The sequence below is a fragment of the Coptis chinensis genome, chromosome 3, assembly GCF_015680905.1.
Source record: "Coptis chinensis isolate HL-2020 chromosome 3, ASM1568090v1, whole genome shotgun sequence".
Taxonomy (NCBI): domain Eukaryota; kingdom Viridiplantae; phylum Streptophyta; class Magnoliopsida; order Ranunculales; family Ranunculaceae; genus Coptis; species Coptis chinensis.
This window is the reverse complement of record NC_141458.1, coordinates 57186793-57202257: the sequence shown is the minus strand read 5'-3', so window position 1 is coordinate 57202257 and position 15465 is coordinate 57186793. Positions and strand designations below refer to the sequence as shown.

Genomic DNA, 15465 nt, shown 5'->3' with positions numbered 1-15465 from the left:
ACATTTTGTGTGTATAGGCGATAACAAGGAGGTGATCAGATCACTACAAGGTCACCTATGTCGATGGGAATGGGAAGCCATGACAAACTATATTACCTCTCTAGTACCTGTTAGTAGCTCTGTAGAGTTTAAATGGATTAGTAGGGCTTTCAATGGGGATGCAGACTCCCTAGCTGCTTGGGCCTATCAGCAGCTAGGTAACTCTGATCTTCCGAATTGTATGGTTGATACAAATTGTGTTCCTTTATGGGTGTGAGGGTGGGTTGCTTAAGATTGATATATATAAAATAGTATGATTTGCACCAAAAAAAAAAAAAAAATAGGAAAATCCAATACTTGATATTTTACTTGATATGAAGACAAAAATGTTTCAGAGTCGAACACAATGGATGAACGTATAAATCTTGTCAGTAAAAAAAAGACAAACGTGTAAATACAGGAACACCATGAGGGAACACTATGAAGGAACTGTCAAGATTGCAACAACCGCAAAGACAGCAAAAAGAAATTTGTATCGATTTAAAACGTCTAGATACCATTTTTGAATAATATGTGCTCCTCTTTAAGTCTGATTTCATCTCCAATAACCAAAACCCAGGACTCTGCTATCTTGTCAACTTTTCCATCCAACATGTCAACTACAGTGAATGCTCGCACTGTGCCATTAGAGTCAGCAAAAGAAGCAGATGGTATTTCGTCATTGAATCTTTTGCTACTGGTCTTTTTCTCACAGCTCAATCGTTCTACTCTCGGAACAATTGCTCCATTTAGGTAGATAGTGTTGTCCTCTCCAACCACGATCATCTTCCTAACACCTTTTCCATATGCAAGCTCTTTATGCATATGACCAAACACAACCAAAGGAACACATAACTGACTGTTTTTTTTCAAGTCAAGTATGGCTTGTGCCAGATCTGTACAAGTGAAAGACATTCTAAGCAGGATATACATGCATCAAGGGAGCCAGAAACTTATTCCACGGCAAAATAGTCTAACCTGGATCACCATGGTCGCCCCCTCCATCTCCCCAATCTCTTCCACAAATGTCATTCCTCTTAGAACCTAAGCCTGTGTAATTTTGGTAATTGAGTCTAAATAAAAATTACAACCTTTTTGTAAGAGTGAACAAAAACAAGAAAGTACACTTGACAGCTTAATCACCTGTAGGTCCATTGTGTGCAAGAAGTACAACAGAATGACCCTCAGGTGTCCTTACAGCAGCACTGTATATTCTTTTTGCACTTCCTTCCATGTCACGGACTCCATATCTGAAAAAACAGTTTCAATTGATTTAGTTGCAATTGTGCTTAAAATCAGTTCTAGAATTACGTACATATATATACGAAAAACAAATACTGAATATGCTAAGCAGGAAACTTGATCTCTCATCTTTAGAACTGAACTTAATCACCGAAAATTTCTCTCTCGTATGCCCGTCATCTCTTACCCTTTGCAATTCATCATCTTCACTGCAGCTGTACCTGGAGATGAGTTCCAACCAGACCCCAATATCAACAAGCTCGCACATTTAAGAATGTCGAAGAGGAAAATAACTTCTTAGAGTTCTTTTTACTTATGGGACATTCCCAATGGTGTCCAAAGACCTGCACAATGCCCTGACATGATTTTTCTGGATGAAAATGCCATTATCTTATATATATACGTGTGAGAGAGGACTCAAAATCAATTAAGGCTGCAGTGTTAACAAAAACACACCGAGGCTACTTTTTCCCATCACAACCACCCTCAATGTTCATTCAAAGGACATAATAACCTTATTCCCGTGAAAAATTGCTCAATTTCATAAAATTGAATCAAATTTGCTATTGAGGCGTGATTGAGGTCTAAGCCGCTTTCCACAAGCCTCGCAGAGGCAAACCATCTTGAGGCATCTTGTTTTTTTCAGTAACAAATATATACCTCGACCGTTCGATAACTCTCCAGTCTTCTTCCTCAAGCCATTGTTGTTGCTTTCACCGATTAATTGGGCATTTCCCATATCAGCTATAAGTGATTGATTGGCCATAATCGGTCAACGTTATAGCAACTACTTGGAACCGATAAGGATGCAGGAGCAAATATGGAATTAGCATATTGCTTATTTTTATTAATTAGTAATATGTTATTATTAGTAGTTTACTATTTAGTTAGAACTAAGTTAATTAGGAAGGTTTCTTGTTTTGAGTTCAACTAGAATTAGGAATGTGGTTCATATAAAGGCATCTAGGTCTTCATTGTTAGTTGGTTTTTATTGAATATTATTTTCGGACAATTGTTCGCTTGTTTGAAGCTTTAAACCCAAGTTTTAGGTGTTTGTTTTACTAAACTCAATTGATGTTTAACCATTGCTAAAGCTTTCTCCAACAAGTTACATCAAATTTTGTATTGGAGCCAACAAAATCTTGGTGAATTTTTTTTCATGGAGATTCGAAGAAGAGATCGGCCCCGTCATTGAACACTATACTTTTACAATTGGAAGAATCACTTGACAAAACGGTTATCGAGATCAAAGAGAAGCTTTTGATTTTACTCCAACGTCGTAACCAGGTTGTTGTCAAAACCGTTATCGAGATCAAAGAGATGCTTTTGATTTTACTCCAATGTCGTAACCAGGTCGTTGTCAAAGACAGTATGATTGTTTACAACGTTTCCAAAAATCATTTTAATATAATATTCAATGAAAACCAACAATAATGGCCTAGATAGATTGCAGGTGCCGACTAGCAAAGTCGGTAAAACCTTTGGGTGGTGATACCAGAGGTCTGGGGTTGAAAGAGTTACTGATCTCATTTAAAACAGGCTTGCCAATAAAAAAAAATGGCCTAGACGCCTTTATATAATAAACCACATTCCTAAGTTGGGCTCAAAATTAGAAACCTTACTATTTAACGTAGTACTAACCTAAGTTACATTGACACGGATAGGTGTTAGGTGTGTCCATATCCGACATGGACATGGATACAAAGTTTTTGAGTGAAATATCAAAAATTGGGGTATAGTACATTCAATATGCGTCTGATATGTGTATGACACACGGACACGTGGCATCCAATATGTGTATGACACGGACACGTAGAAACGTATCCGACACGATTTTTTTTTGAAATATAGTGTGTTACATAAGTTTTAACGAAATAGGAAACAAACAATAATAACATATTACGGATTAATAATAATAAGTAATATGCTAATTCCATATCTATGCTCTAGCATCACACTCATTAACTTAAAAGAATTCGTCCTTAAATTTGATTCCACATGCTCCAAATTTCTGCACAAGTTCATACCTTCTTGATGGAATAAAACTCTTTGTAAGTTCTCCCATAGTTGTGAACAATATGATGCTACGACCCATAGAAGTTCAAATAATTGGGCTGTGGAGATGACTCTCATATTTCTCTTACGGTATTCCACAAAAATTTACCACGCAAATTGGGCAAAATTTTTTTGCAATGAATAGTACCACGATGAAAAATACTGAGTAACAGTATTTTTTTATTAGCTATGATACCAAATTTGATGTAACTTGTTGGAAAAAACTTCAACAACGGTTACACATCAACTATATTTAATGAAAGAAACACCTAAAACTAGGGATTATATCTTTAGCATGAAGAAATAAATAATACTGAATAACAACCACCTAACGAAACCATCCTAAATAATATTCAACTACTAAATCTAGTTGGAATCCAAATAGGAAACCATTTCCTAAAGAACTAAGAATCAAAGAAAATAGAAACTACTAATAAACTTTTTATTAATTAATTAATTAATCAAAGCTCATGCCTCGGATAAAATCAAACCTCTAAAAAAACCACTAATCGTATAGCTTCAACCCTGATAAGTAATATCTCAAGGATTGTTAACACAAGTCTCAAAACATATTTCGCCAGGACCTTTTTCATTTCTTCTTTTTCTTTTACATTTTATCCGTGGATGGTTACTTGATTACTAAGGTAATGTGATAGAGCTGATCACATTACATACTGCATCATTATAGTGCATCACATTATCCAAGTGTTTCTTTAGTGTCCCAAGATTTGCGATCTCCGGTAGTGGCGCTATTTGATCTTTACATTTTTAGGCAATTAAAGTTTGGTTTATTTTATGGATTGTATTTTTAGGTACAAGTCCAATGGTCCATATGTCCATCAAGTCCTTACTCTCAACATTGGAATATAATTGGAGTCAAGGTATTATTCTCACCTCAAAAGCAAGGGAACTCATGTTTAAAGATCTTGGAATTAGATCATTGAGGATGAGGAGAAAAAAGATGTTTATCTTGTTTGTGGCTTTTTGATTATTCATTTGATTTAAAGATAACGAATTATAAAAGTACTTCAATTAATATGAAGATTATGGTGGAGAGAAAAGTGTGGCGAAATGATTTACCATATGAATCAAACTACTATTAATGAAACATAGTTCAATTGCAAGTTCTCATCTTTACTTGATTCATAGACAGGGTAAAGATTCAAACTTTGATCCCTACTAGAATTTATAAATCTCTAAAGAGATTCTACTAGCATGAGAGACTAAATTAACACCCTATCTCTAAGAGCACTTCTTCTGTCTCTATTTTGTTCTCCACTTCAAATTATTTTGTAGTTGGAAGAAGAGATTAAACTTGTTAAAATTGAAGCAATTGATCTACATCTTCACTATTAGAGTCATCCTCACATCCTCACATGGATTTACCAACCCTCCACAAAAGACGGGTTAGCTCATGCTGAGATAACTACAATTAATTAATAAGGATGAAAAACATGAAATAAAATAAGAAAATTGAGAAGAAGAAAGACTTAAAATTTAATCGAGGAAAAAGATTTCTAATTCTACAAACAACTAAAAATGGATTCTACTACTACAACTAATTTATGCCTACAACTAATGCCTTTACTAATGATCTCTACACTCTCTTTTATAGTTGAAGGAGGGTAGAATGAAGGGTTAAGATTATCTCTTCTAACTAATCTAAATGTTATAAAACATTCTTACCTAACAAAATCTACAGATTATAAAACATTCTTACTCTATAAAAATCACTCGTGAATCAATAATCTTTCAAAATAATCTGAACAACAACTGAACTCCCAACTAATGGAGGCACACTATCTATTTATACCGAAACCAAAAGCTCTTAAAACTTACATGGGCTGGACCTGGGCCAACATGGCCTAAAACAAATAATAATAAAAATACTAAACTACCCTCGCACTCTGTGTGCGTGACCATCAATATTACACTTTCCAACAAAAAATAGGTGATAAATTTACCAAATATGATGATTTATAGATCACATTAGCATAAATGATAGGAATTCCTTGAAAAAAAAAAAAAAAAATAAAGAAATCCACAAAATATGTTTACAAATAACACAAATATGGTTTTATTCTTTTTTTTTAATGAAAATAAAAATAAGAAATATATTCAGGAAATCGGTAAAGTGAATTTGCTAATAATGGTAACTCTAATAAGGACTCTATTATTTTATACTATAAACCTATTGAAACATATTCATGGGCTCTAGTATATCTGTTTTCAAATTAAAGAAAAGAAAAGTGTAATATTTAGCTGAGTTTGAAAATATGACCTCAAAACTATAAAAAAAAGTAAAACCATTTGAAACAACATATTTCTCTTGGGACTTTGGACTAAACCCGGAAGGTCTCAGAGAAAAATCATGTTAACTGAGAAAGGAAGTAAATAACTTTGGCGTCTCAGGCTGAACACGCAGCCAAACCTTGGCCAACCATGCATGGTGCCCACAGATCTCTTCTTAACCTGATTCAGACCCTGACACTATCCACCAAAAGGCCCCAAGCGCAGTTGGCCTCCACGGTGGAGGGTTTTAACTGAAAAGGCCTAAGCATTACAAAGGAATGAGAGCTTTCTATTTACCTACAAGCATCCCTTTGCAGCTACTCTCCCTAAACAGTTCGGTCCACACAGCTAACAACTCTCCCTTAGTCTGAACACAGTCCAGCCAAATTGTTGAATTTGATACCGTTTCTCAGACTTGCCAAACATTGGGCATACGGATTGTGTCGACAGATCTCAGCTTAGCCTAATACAATCCCTGGCCTTAACTACATGGTGCAGGTCTTTAACTTCAAATGACTAAAATTTATAAAAGGGTGACAGCCCACTCTCCAAATTTAAGCATTCCTCTATAGCTACTCTATGTGGGGCTAAGCCATTCATTCCACACACCTTACATGGAGAACAGGCCATCAAGGGGATGAGAGTGTATGTTTTGTAATTAAAGAGCTGGTGGAACTCATATGGAGTTCACAGCTTTAAAGTGCAGAAAGTTGCAATTAGTGGAAGTTTAGAAGCTTGTAACAAATATGCTGAGTCAGCCTGCTAGACATGATAAAAATTACTCCAAGAGTCAAGTTAGAATAAAAAAGCATGTATATACCTCATACAAGTATAATGACAAGGAATAAAAAGCTCAAGCCAAAAAAGTAGAATAAGAGCGACATTAGAGGAACTTCTTTGGTACTGAAAGCATTTCTTTGGTACATGATACTGACCTTGCAGATAAAAGCCTTTCCCGGAACAATTTGTCACCCCCATGAGAAAATGGACGGCCACCCACAATGCTCAGATTCAATTTAGGAAAGTCCATCCTACGATATCCAACATGCTCCTCACCAAGACTAACATCGAAAAAGGAATTGCACAACAGTTCATCTTACAAACAGCTCCAAGCTAAACATCAGATGATTTATTTCTGGTAGAGAGGAAAGGTGTATTCATAATAAGTACGTAAGAGAGAAACTTACCTTTCAAGCTGAAGTTGGACACGATCTTTCTTCCTGATGTTCAGACCAAGTATATTAATCAGGCCACATTCTTGACTTTTAAACAGTGAGTCTGGTGAATATTTGGTAAAAGAGACTCTTAAACTACATAATTATTTTCTTACAATATAAGGGCAAATGATTTATAAACATCTGAAATTTTTTAATATCTAATAATTTATTCCGTTGATAAAACAGAATTTCATTAAGGAAAGCATAATGATAGAATGCATGCCTATACATCAATACATGGTTAGTTGGTTACTAGTCAAACTGCTGCATAGAAGGTAAGGGTTTTCATAGTTATCGTAATGCATAACATCTAGCCATGAACTAAGGTACAAAAGTGTAACTTGTATACAAAGAAAACTTACTTTCCCGAAAACTGTGAAGTGCTCCAGCAGTCATGGTTCCCTAGAATAACTGCTTTTGTAATTTCAAGTTTCGCAATGCTGCTCACAAGTTCTACATTCTCATTACCAAAATCACCTAATTGAGAAAATAAATACAAGAGAAGAAGATTGAGAAAATAAACCCAATTTGCTCTTCCAATTACATCCAGATACATGGCAAGTAGAGAAGAAAAACATGCCTGTAAATAGTACTAAATCCGGCTGCATTCCAATATAAAGTTGTGTCAGATTTAAGTAGAATGTTTAAGTGCAACAGAACAAAACTAAGATACTCTAGAAAAAGAATGCAACTGAATAAAATTATGGATCAGTCAAAATTACTTTGAAGAGTATTATCTCCAAACGTAGTCAAACAAGAAGACTTGAGCTATTATGATTTGCAGTGAGGATCAAGCCAAACCCATATTAATTGCAGCAAGTATTTCGTAATTCGAATGTTCAAATGAAGAGTAGGATCGACAATCAAAAGTTCAAAATGAAGTAGGTTTGACGCAGTTAAAAGTAGTTGATGGTTATCCTGGTATGCATATCCATAAGAATATTTTAGACATTACCTTCATAATATATAATATTAGGTCACTAGGACCTTGTGTAACGTTGTACATCATTCCTCATATCACCAAAATAATACGCAGTTGTCAGTATCCTAGCGAGACACAGTCGGCATGGCTCTTAAAGATTCCAGTATGCCTCCCAGTCTCCCACTTCATAGTTTCGCATGCATCCCACATGTCCCACGCTGCACGTGAAACTTCAGAGATTACCTGTGCCCTCTACGGTCTTCAAACTAATTTAACATTCACAAATGCGTTTTTCTTCGTAAAATTTCATTATTGTCGTTGACTTTACTTGAAAGCACTCAACAATAACTTCTCAAAAGAATGATCAGATTTATTAAAATTGACTTTGATGAAGAGTTATGTTCTATGCAGCCAGGATAAATTTAAGTTAGCACTGAAGAGTCCTATATTTTTCATGTACGCATAAAACTGAGAGCGTATTGAAGGATTTCGTTTTCTTTCATTTGGATTATCTTTCATGATCTCCATTTTGGGTGGAAGAGCAACTCCCAACCTCAGACTAAACAAGTGTTTCATCCAAAGCAGACCAGACTATAAACTGTGGGTAATTCCAAGAAAAAAAAAATATATATATCCCCTAGAAATGTTTTGATACATATATAATTTTTTTTTTATTGGCAAGCCTGTTTTAAATGAGATTAGTAACTCTTTGATGCTGGCTGGGTTCGAGCCCCAGACCTCTAGTATCATCACCCAAAGGTTTTACCGACTTTGTTAGTCGGCACCTGCAATTTTTTTTTTTATTTTATTTGATACATATACCCATAAACTAGTATTTGTGCATGGAAACAAAGTTGTTACCCACATTCACTAGTGTAAAAAAATTTGACACATGTTCGCATGTTTCATGTCCATATGTCCTTACAGGCACGCCTTGTATACTTGTATCCCACTCGCTTTAAGCCAGGGGCGGATCCAGGGGGGGGCGTCCCCTTGAGTGACAATCCTGGATCCGCCCCTGCTTTAAGCAATAAAAAGTAATTATCTCTTTCAAACTTTCTTTTCCTTATATGGTACCTACATGATGAGCATAGAATGTACAACTATTCCTTGGTTGATACACAGATTATGGTTGAAAAAAATGGATAATAAAAAACGAGTTACAAGTATCAAATATGGGCTAAAATCCTCAATTTGGATATCATAGATGTGCACATAGAATTACGAACTTACAACATATATGAATAGAAACAGAGAGAGTAGGAGTACCTGCAAGAAGTGAAGGGCCTTTGAATCTTCTTGAAAATCCCACTCGTCATGCTTCAAACCAAAGCAAGTTTAACAGAATGAAAAGAAAAGATTCTAACCATTTGAGTGTAGTAAACTTACAACGTCACCAACAATCGCAGTTCTAACGGAGGAAGCCATGCATAAACGATTCTGATTATTATTATTATTATTGGTTAATGAGGAAGAGTGGGAGGGTGAAATAGTGCTAGCCGCGAGACCACAACAGCTCGTCAACGCCTGCATTCTCGTGCTCGGTGGACTTGTTGTCCCAAGTAATTGCCTAATAAAGAAGCCCACTATTCAACCACTCTCCCCCTTTATTGTCCCAAGCCCAATCTGTTTTTAACTTCCTCTCGTACACATGACACATTTGAATTAGAACAATTTCACTGTAATTGATGCTGCAATTAATTGTGAACCCCTTTCATTGTTGAGCATGTCTTCAGTGCGCGTGATGTATGGCTACGCACAATTCCTGACCACATATTTTCCAATCCGTAACCGGTAGCCGAAGTGCCCACCTAAGGGTAGCGTTCGCATTTCACATATTTTCATTTATCCCAAATTTATCGTATTTTCTATTCTTCTCAATTAGATTGCGCGCCCAAATCTTCTCACCCCTTTCACCTCTTCTTAAATTCATGGTCAATCATTTACTTTTTTCACTCTCTAAAGTTTACAGCAAGGAAGTAGAGCAAAAAAGTGGCGGACAACCAACAACAACACTACGGGCTTGAATACGTTCGAACATTGGCGTTAGTTTATCATCCAATCATTGAAGTCGATTTAATCTTTCCTCTTCTCTTTAAGGTACATTAGAATTTTTCATATTTAGGTCGTTTGTACTAAAAAAAGTTTTCTTTATTTAGGTAGAAATCTCTATGGCCGAATCGAATAAGGCTCGATGATGACGAAGAGTTTCTTAGAAGTCTATGTTTGAAAGTTTTGGGTATGATGAAAGTGATTCTCTGGATGTGGAATCAAAGCTGTTTCCACGATGGAGAATGAAAATATTGGCCGATGAGTGATAGCGATCTTTGAAGAGTCCGATACATATAGGGCTTATATAGAAGACAAAGCAACATTTTTATCTATCACGGTTTCAAGACCTCGGACGAGGCCTACACTATTTATAATGAGTATGCCAAATCGGTTGGCCGGTGTTCATAAGGATGTTTATAGAATTCATCCAAATGGAGTTGCTATTAAGCGAAGATTTGTGTGTTCATCCCAAGGTCAACGACATGCGGATAAACTCAATCGATGACACCCAAAGAACACCCGACGGGCCACTAGGTTCAATTGTAAAAGCCCATTGTTGTTGTTTTTTTTATTATAAAGCAAAGTTTTGGACTGTGAAAAGAGTTTATTGGGGAACACACACATCCACTTATGCGGTATCCGAGTTCAATATTTCTTGGTCACATAGAAATGTGAGTCGAGAAGCGTTGGAATTTGCTCGTGCCTAAATGATGTCGGTGTTAAGTAAATGCCAAGTGATGGGTCACTATGCACATATAATGGAGGTTTTTTAATGTTGGTTTTACGAAAAAAGACTTGTATAACAAAATGGGAAAAGAGAGGAGAAGTCGCATTTGTATTGATGGCGGCCTTGACACACCTTACTTGCCAATTTAGAGGACAAGGTGAAGTTAGATCCTTTATTTCATTACAACTATGAGTTAAATCACGGTAGGCAGGTTAATTTGGGCTATTTTGGGCGGATTCCACCTCTCGCTGGATTCTTGTAGCTTTGGTGATGTGTTGTTGTTTGATTCAACGTCTGAGGGAGCAATCGATTACCGGATGCCGTCGTTGTGTTTCTTTGGAATCAACAACCACCTACGGGACTATAGTTTTGGTTTTCTTTGATCATAAGTGAGTCGCGGCGACACTTATAAGTGGGTATTGAAATCATTTATTGACGATGTGTGGTGAACACCCTAAATCGATCATTCTTGATGGTGGTACGCGGCGATTAAGTAAAGCTTTGAAATCTATTCTTCCGGTTCGAAACACCGTTGCTCTTGCACGTATTGAAAAATTGTATCACCAATGTCAAAATCCCTGGATTTGCAAATGAGTTCACTCTATTATGTTTATGAAATGTTCTCGGGGAGTTCAAGAAAGGTGGAGACGGCTAGTGGAAAAATACAAAGTTAGTCATAACACATGAGTGATGAAGGTACAGAAGAAACGGGCAAGGTGGGCAGAATCGTATCTTCATGGTGAGTTCTTTGGCGGTTGCAGAAGCAACCAACGTTGCGAGTTTATTAACTCTGTTATAAGACATCATGTTAAGCCCGGATCGCGGTGTTTTGAGCTATTTGGGAAAATGGAATTGGCAGTTGCAAATATCTGTCACCGAGAGCACGAAGAAGAGGTAAGGACTGCAACGACGAAGCCTTTCATTGGTAGCCACTTGATTGAATATGCAAAGCAGGCAGAATACATCTATACTCGAGTTGCTTTTCTTGCTTTTATGAAGCAGTTATAGGAGGAATCGATGTACACTGCAGAAGATAAACGTGATGTGGGTGACAATATTCGTGTATACACCATTAGCCGTCATCTGAACAGGCAAAAAAAGGCGAGTGTGGAATACAACCTTTTAGAAGCGGGATGCTAGATGTTCATGTGGGCTATTTCATCGTTTGGATTTCCATGTAGACATATCATTTCAGTTTACAAACACGAGGACCTTCGTGAAATACCCCGAGCTGTTTTTTAAGGAGATGGACCACGAGTTGCTAAATCTGTCATTCCAAATAACGATCCAAGTTTTTTCTTCGCGGTTGCTTCTATTATTAAATCCGCGGTGAGCTTATAGGAAAATGCAAGAAGATATGTTTGTGGGCCTCTCAAACAGACAAAAAAGCGATGAAGTTTTTAAATCCATGTTATCATCTTTTTCTAGAGCTTAAGGGCGGTCCACAAGTTCCCTTTGAAATGCCTTATATTCCACCGAGAAAAGTGGTACAATGGATGGCATTCTGTCTTCTAAAGGCACCGCCGGTAGAGATGCCCTTTCACCCCACCTAAAACCGCCCATCGTCCATTTGTTAATGATCCACCACCACGTAAAATCGAAGGGTATGCCGCGTAAACGTAGTAGATTGAAAGGTCGAAATGAGACAAGAAAAAAGAAGTGTGGCTCTTTGGTATGGTATCGTCGGGCACACAAGGCCCACATGTCCACTTTTGCATCAAGCGATGGGGGTAAGTTTCTTATACCGTTGCCATATTTCACTTGTCGGTTAACATTAAATAGTTACAAAAGTTTGTTGATTCGATTTGTATTAAATCAATATCTTTCTTGTGGTGCCTTTGTTTCTGAGGTCCAAGTGCTAAAGCGCAACTATGTCGGCGTCTGCTGCAGGAGTTGCCGATGTGAGTGAGGATGATGGCGGGTTAAATAGAATCTTGGATGTAAGTGATAATTTTTTGGCGTTATCTTTTTTTATAAACGCAAAAAAATGTTTCTTGTTTGTTATTTTCATGGGGTTCAAAGTAATGTTGCTTGTTTGGTGGCGTAGTGGAAGTTGGTAATGAAGCGGGAGGATCTCGAAAGACCAAGCAATGTAGCAAGTGTCGATCTACGGAGCACACAAAGTGTAGGTGTCTGATTTGGAAGGTATGACACAAATTTTACCGGCGTAATTTTTCTAGTAGGGAGTAAACTAAACTTAGATTGTACCATTAGAGTGACTATTTTTCTCTGTTGAACTTATAGCGTTTCCGTGGATGAGGTTGGGAGGAAGGTTTGACAGAAATTCAATGTTGGAAAGTTTTATAGTGGCGGCGGGGAGAGTCTTTTTCCATTATTACGGATGGTTGGCGTTAGGAAAGAGGAGTACAATCTGCTAAGCTTTAGAGCAGTTGTTGCTAATCTTCTAACAAGATTTTTGTAAGCATTTTTGTAATATCACACAATGGTGAAGATTTCAAGATTGGCTTCTAAATTATTTTGTAGCGGTATCTATGGTGTTATTTTCTTATTTTCTTTGGTTTAATCAATGAAATAGAGCAATATTCTATACGCTATATTGACAAGCATTGTTTGTATATTCTGTTGTTTCTTATTGTTGGGATGTTGGGGTTGTCCCTCACCATGAGACAAGACCATCAGCAGACATATGTCGATTCATAAATGGATCATTTTGTTCTTCTGGTAAAGAGCAGGAGGAATATGCCATAAAAAGTAACATAACATTCTGGTATGACAAATATAGTGTCATATCTATCTGTGATTATAGTATACTACCAAACATATATATATTATAAAAGGTTACATAACATTCGAGTATGACATATATAGTGTCATATCTATCAGTGAGTATCTAAAATTATATGACATAACTCCTAGGAGGTCGGAAGATCTAAAATTATTGTGAATATACCTGCTGGTTCCTCCTCGTATGATGAGGACTTGCCTGATTAGTACTAATTACAGTAATGAGATTAAGAAACCAATTCTTGATTGTAATGTGTGGGGAGAAAGGGACTATGAACATCTCATTATTCATAGCTACCGAACTATGAATAATTCTACTTTCCGGTATGTTTCTGTATACTATACGTACTACGAACAATCAATGTTCATAGTCATGAGCTATGAATATTCTTTGTTCATACCACAATTCGACTATGAACAATGATTGTTCATAGTTAGGTAATATGAACGATGATTGTTCATAGTTAGGTAACTATGAACACTCAATGCTATGAACAATGAGTGTTGAGCTATGAACAATGAGTGTTCATACCACAATTGACTATGAACAATGATTGTTCATAGTCATGAAACTATGAACATTCTTTGTTCATACCACAATGGACTATGAACATAATAGAAGGTTGGAGCTTGCGAGGAATATGTCATATGTTAACATAACATTCTAGTATGACAAATATAGTGTTATATTTATCTGTGATTCTTATGATATACTACCAAACGAATATATTATAAAAGGTGACATACAATTCGAGTATGACATATATAGTGTCATATCTATCAGCGATTCACATAACATTTGAGTATGACATATAGTATCATATATATCAATGATTGTAGCGCTTATGACATACTACCAACTGTATAAAACTCATACTAGCATATATTATAAAAAGTAACATAATATTCGAGTATGACATATATCTAATTGTGATTGCTACACTTATGAGACCCAACGTATAAAACTCTTATTGACATAGCTTATAAAAAGTGACATAACATTTGAGTATGACATATAGTCATATATATCAGTGATTGTAACGCTTATGACATACTACTACCAAACGTATAAAACTCTTATTGATATACTATCCTCTTAAACAATTATTTTATTGTACCATCCATAAAGTATGATATACTTTCTGTTTATAGAACATGAGTACGATATACCATAAAAAGTATGATATACTACATCCTATATGACATTTTTTATAACATATATCCATGCTTTTTACAATGCAATACCGGTAGTAGGTCCGTTACTCTATACTCTATGAAATATTAACTTATGAGTAATACTTTCGTCACACCCGATTGTTGTCTCTCTACACACGGCAAATTTATTCCAAAAAAAAAACTGGTCTTTGCTCTCTCCCACCCATTTTTTTGTTAATATGACCATTATAACCTTAAATAACTCTCAACTCTCTCCACACCCCATTTTTTTGTTAATATGACCATTATAACCTTAAATAACTCTCTCCACACCCCATTGTAATTCAAAGCGAGCTCTTCATCGTATTTACTTACTACTCCACGAACATTCCTACCACTCATGCTCTCTGAAAATTTCTCCCCTCCCTCCTGTTGTTCTCTTAGGTTAGTCTTGAGTTACCCACAAAATTGTTGTTATTCCCACCAAATTTTCACTTTAAGAATGGACTAATGTCTTTGGAAGCAACATTCAAGATAAATTCTCCGCCAAAATCAAAATGATAACTTTGATTAGTGTTAAAAGTGACATGGAGTCAGCTTTAACACTACTTGCAATCAAATTATTATTCCGATGATGAACTTTACAACAATGTTGAAATTAGCTATCCCGATATGACCGAATCATTTACAACAATTGAGGTAATAATGTAATTTGAAAGCTTGTATTTTTTATTTATTTTATCAATAACTTAGCAAAAAACAATTTTTGTCAATAGTATCTAAGATCAAGGGTTTTGCAGTCTTGAAGATCGTCACTTTCGTTGATCCGATGGTGTTCGACAGTTGGTATGACTGTTAGAGTTGTGGTTGTGATATCAAGGTCTGATAATTCGGGACTTGGGCGAAGACCTAGAGTTTTCTTGAGTTGCGAAAGGAGTGGAAAATTTAGACCATCCGTAAAGCCGAAAATATTGAACAAAAAAACCAAAGAATATAGGCAATCCAGTTCGAAGAAATGTGGCTGTCCATTTGTGTTGAAA

The 15465-nt window shown here is 36.1% G+C and overlaps 1 protein-coding gene across 4 annotated transcripts; it reads right to left on the bottom strand.

Annotated features, from left to right (window-relative positions):
• Positions 1 to 320: 320 nt before the first annotated feature.
• LOC147510126 (Calcineurin-like metallo-phosphoesterase superfamily protein) lies at positions 321 to 9347 on the bottom strand. Of its 4 annotated transcripts, none has more exons than XM_086602167.1 (10): positions 9136 to 9347; positions 9016 to 9066; positions 7405 to 7426; positions 7187 to 7301; positions 6795 to 6827; positions 6543 to 6668; positions 1404 to 1481; positions 1162 to 1268; positions 997 to 1068; positions 321 to 914 (listed from the first exon to the last, which is right to left on the bottom strand). In XM_086602167.1, the coding sequence occupies exons 1-10, from the start codon at positions 9277 to 9279 to the stop codon at positions 529 to 531; spliced, it is 1134 nt and encodes a 377-aa protein (XP_086458293.1). In that variant the 5' UTR covers positions 9280 to 9347; the 3' UTR covers positions 321 to 528. The 4 variants fall into 4 exon arrangements, with proteins under 4 accessions (XP_086458293.1, XP_086458296.1, XP_086458294.1 ...); XM_086602170.1 differs by lacking the exon at positions 1404 to 1481 and adding an exon at positions 7780 to 7964 and having other exon boundaries at positions 9136 to 9226; XM_086602168.1 differs by lacking the exon at positions 1404 to 1481.
• Between the last annotated feature and the right edge of the window lie 6118 nt (positions 9348 to 15465).

Bases quoted from the DNA above. Each gene is read 5' to 3' on its own strand.
- LOC147510126 (XM_086602167.1), bottom strand. From the start codon at position 9,279: ATGCAGGCGTTGACGAGCTGTTGTGGTCTCGCGGCTAGCACTATTTCA. The intron at 1,482-6,542 runs GTCAGTATCATG...ACTCATCTCCAG, and splicing joins GAAAGGCTTTTATCTGCAAG to GTACAGCTGCAGTGAAGATG. The intron at 1,069-1,161 runs GTGATTAAGCTG...AAAATTACACAG, and splicing joins TGCACACAATGGACCTACAG to GCTTAGGTTCTAAGAGGAAT.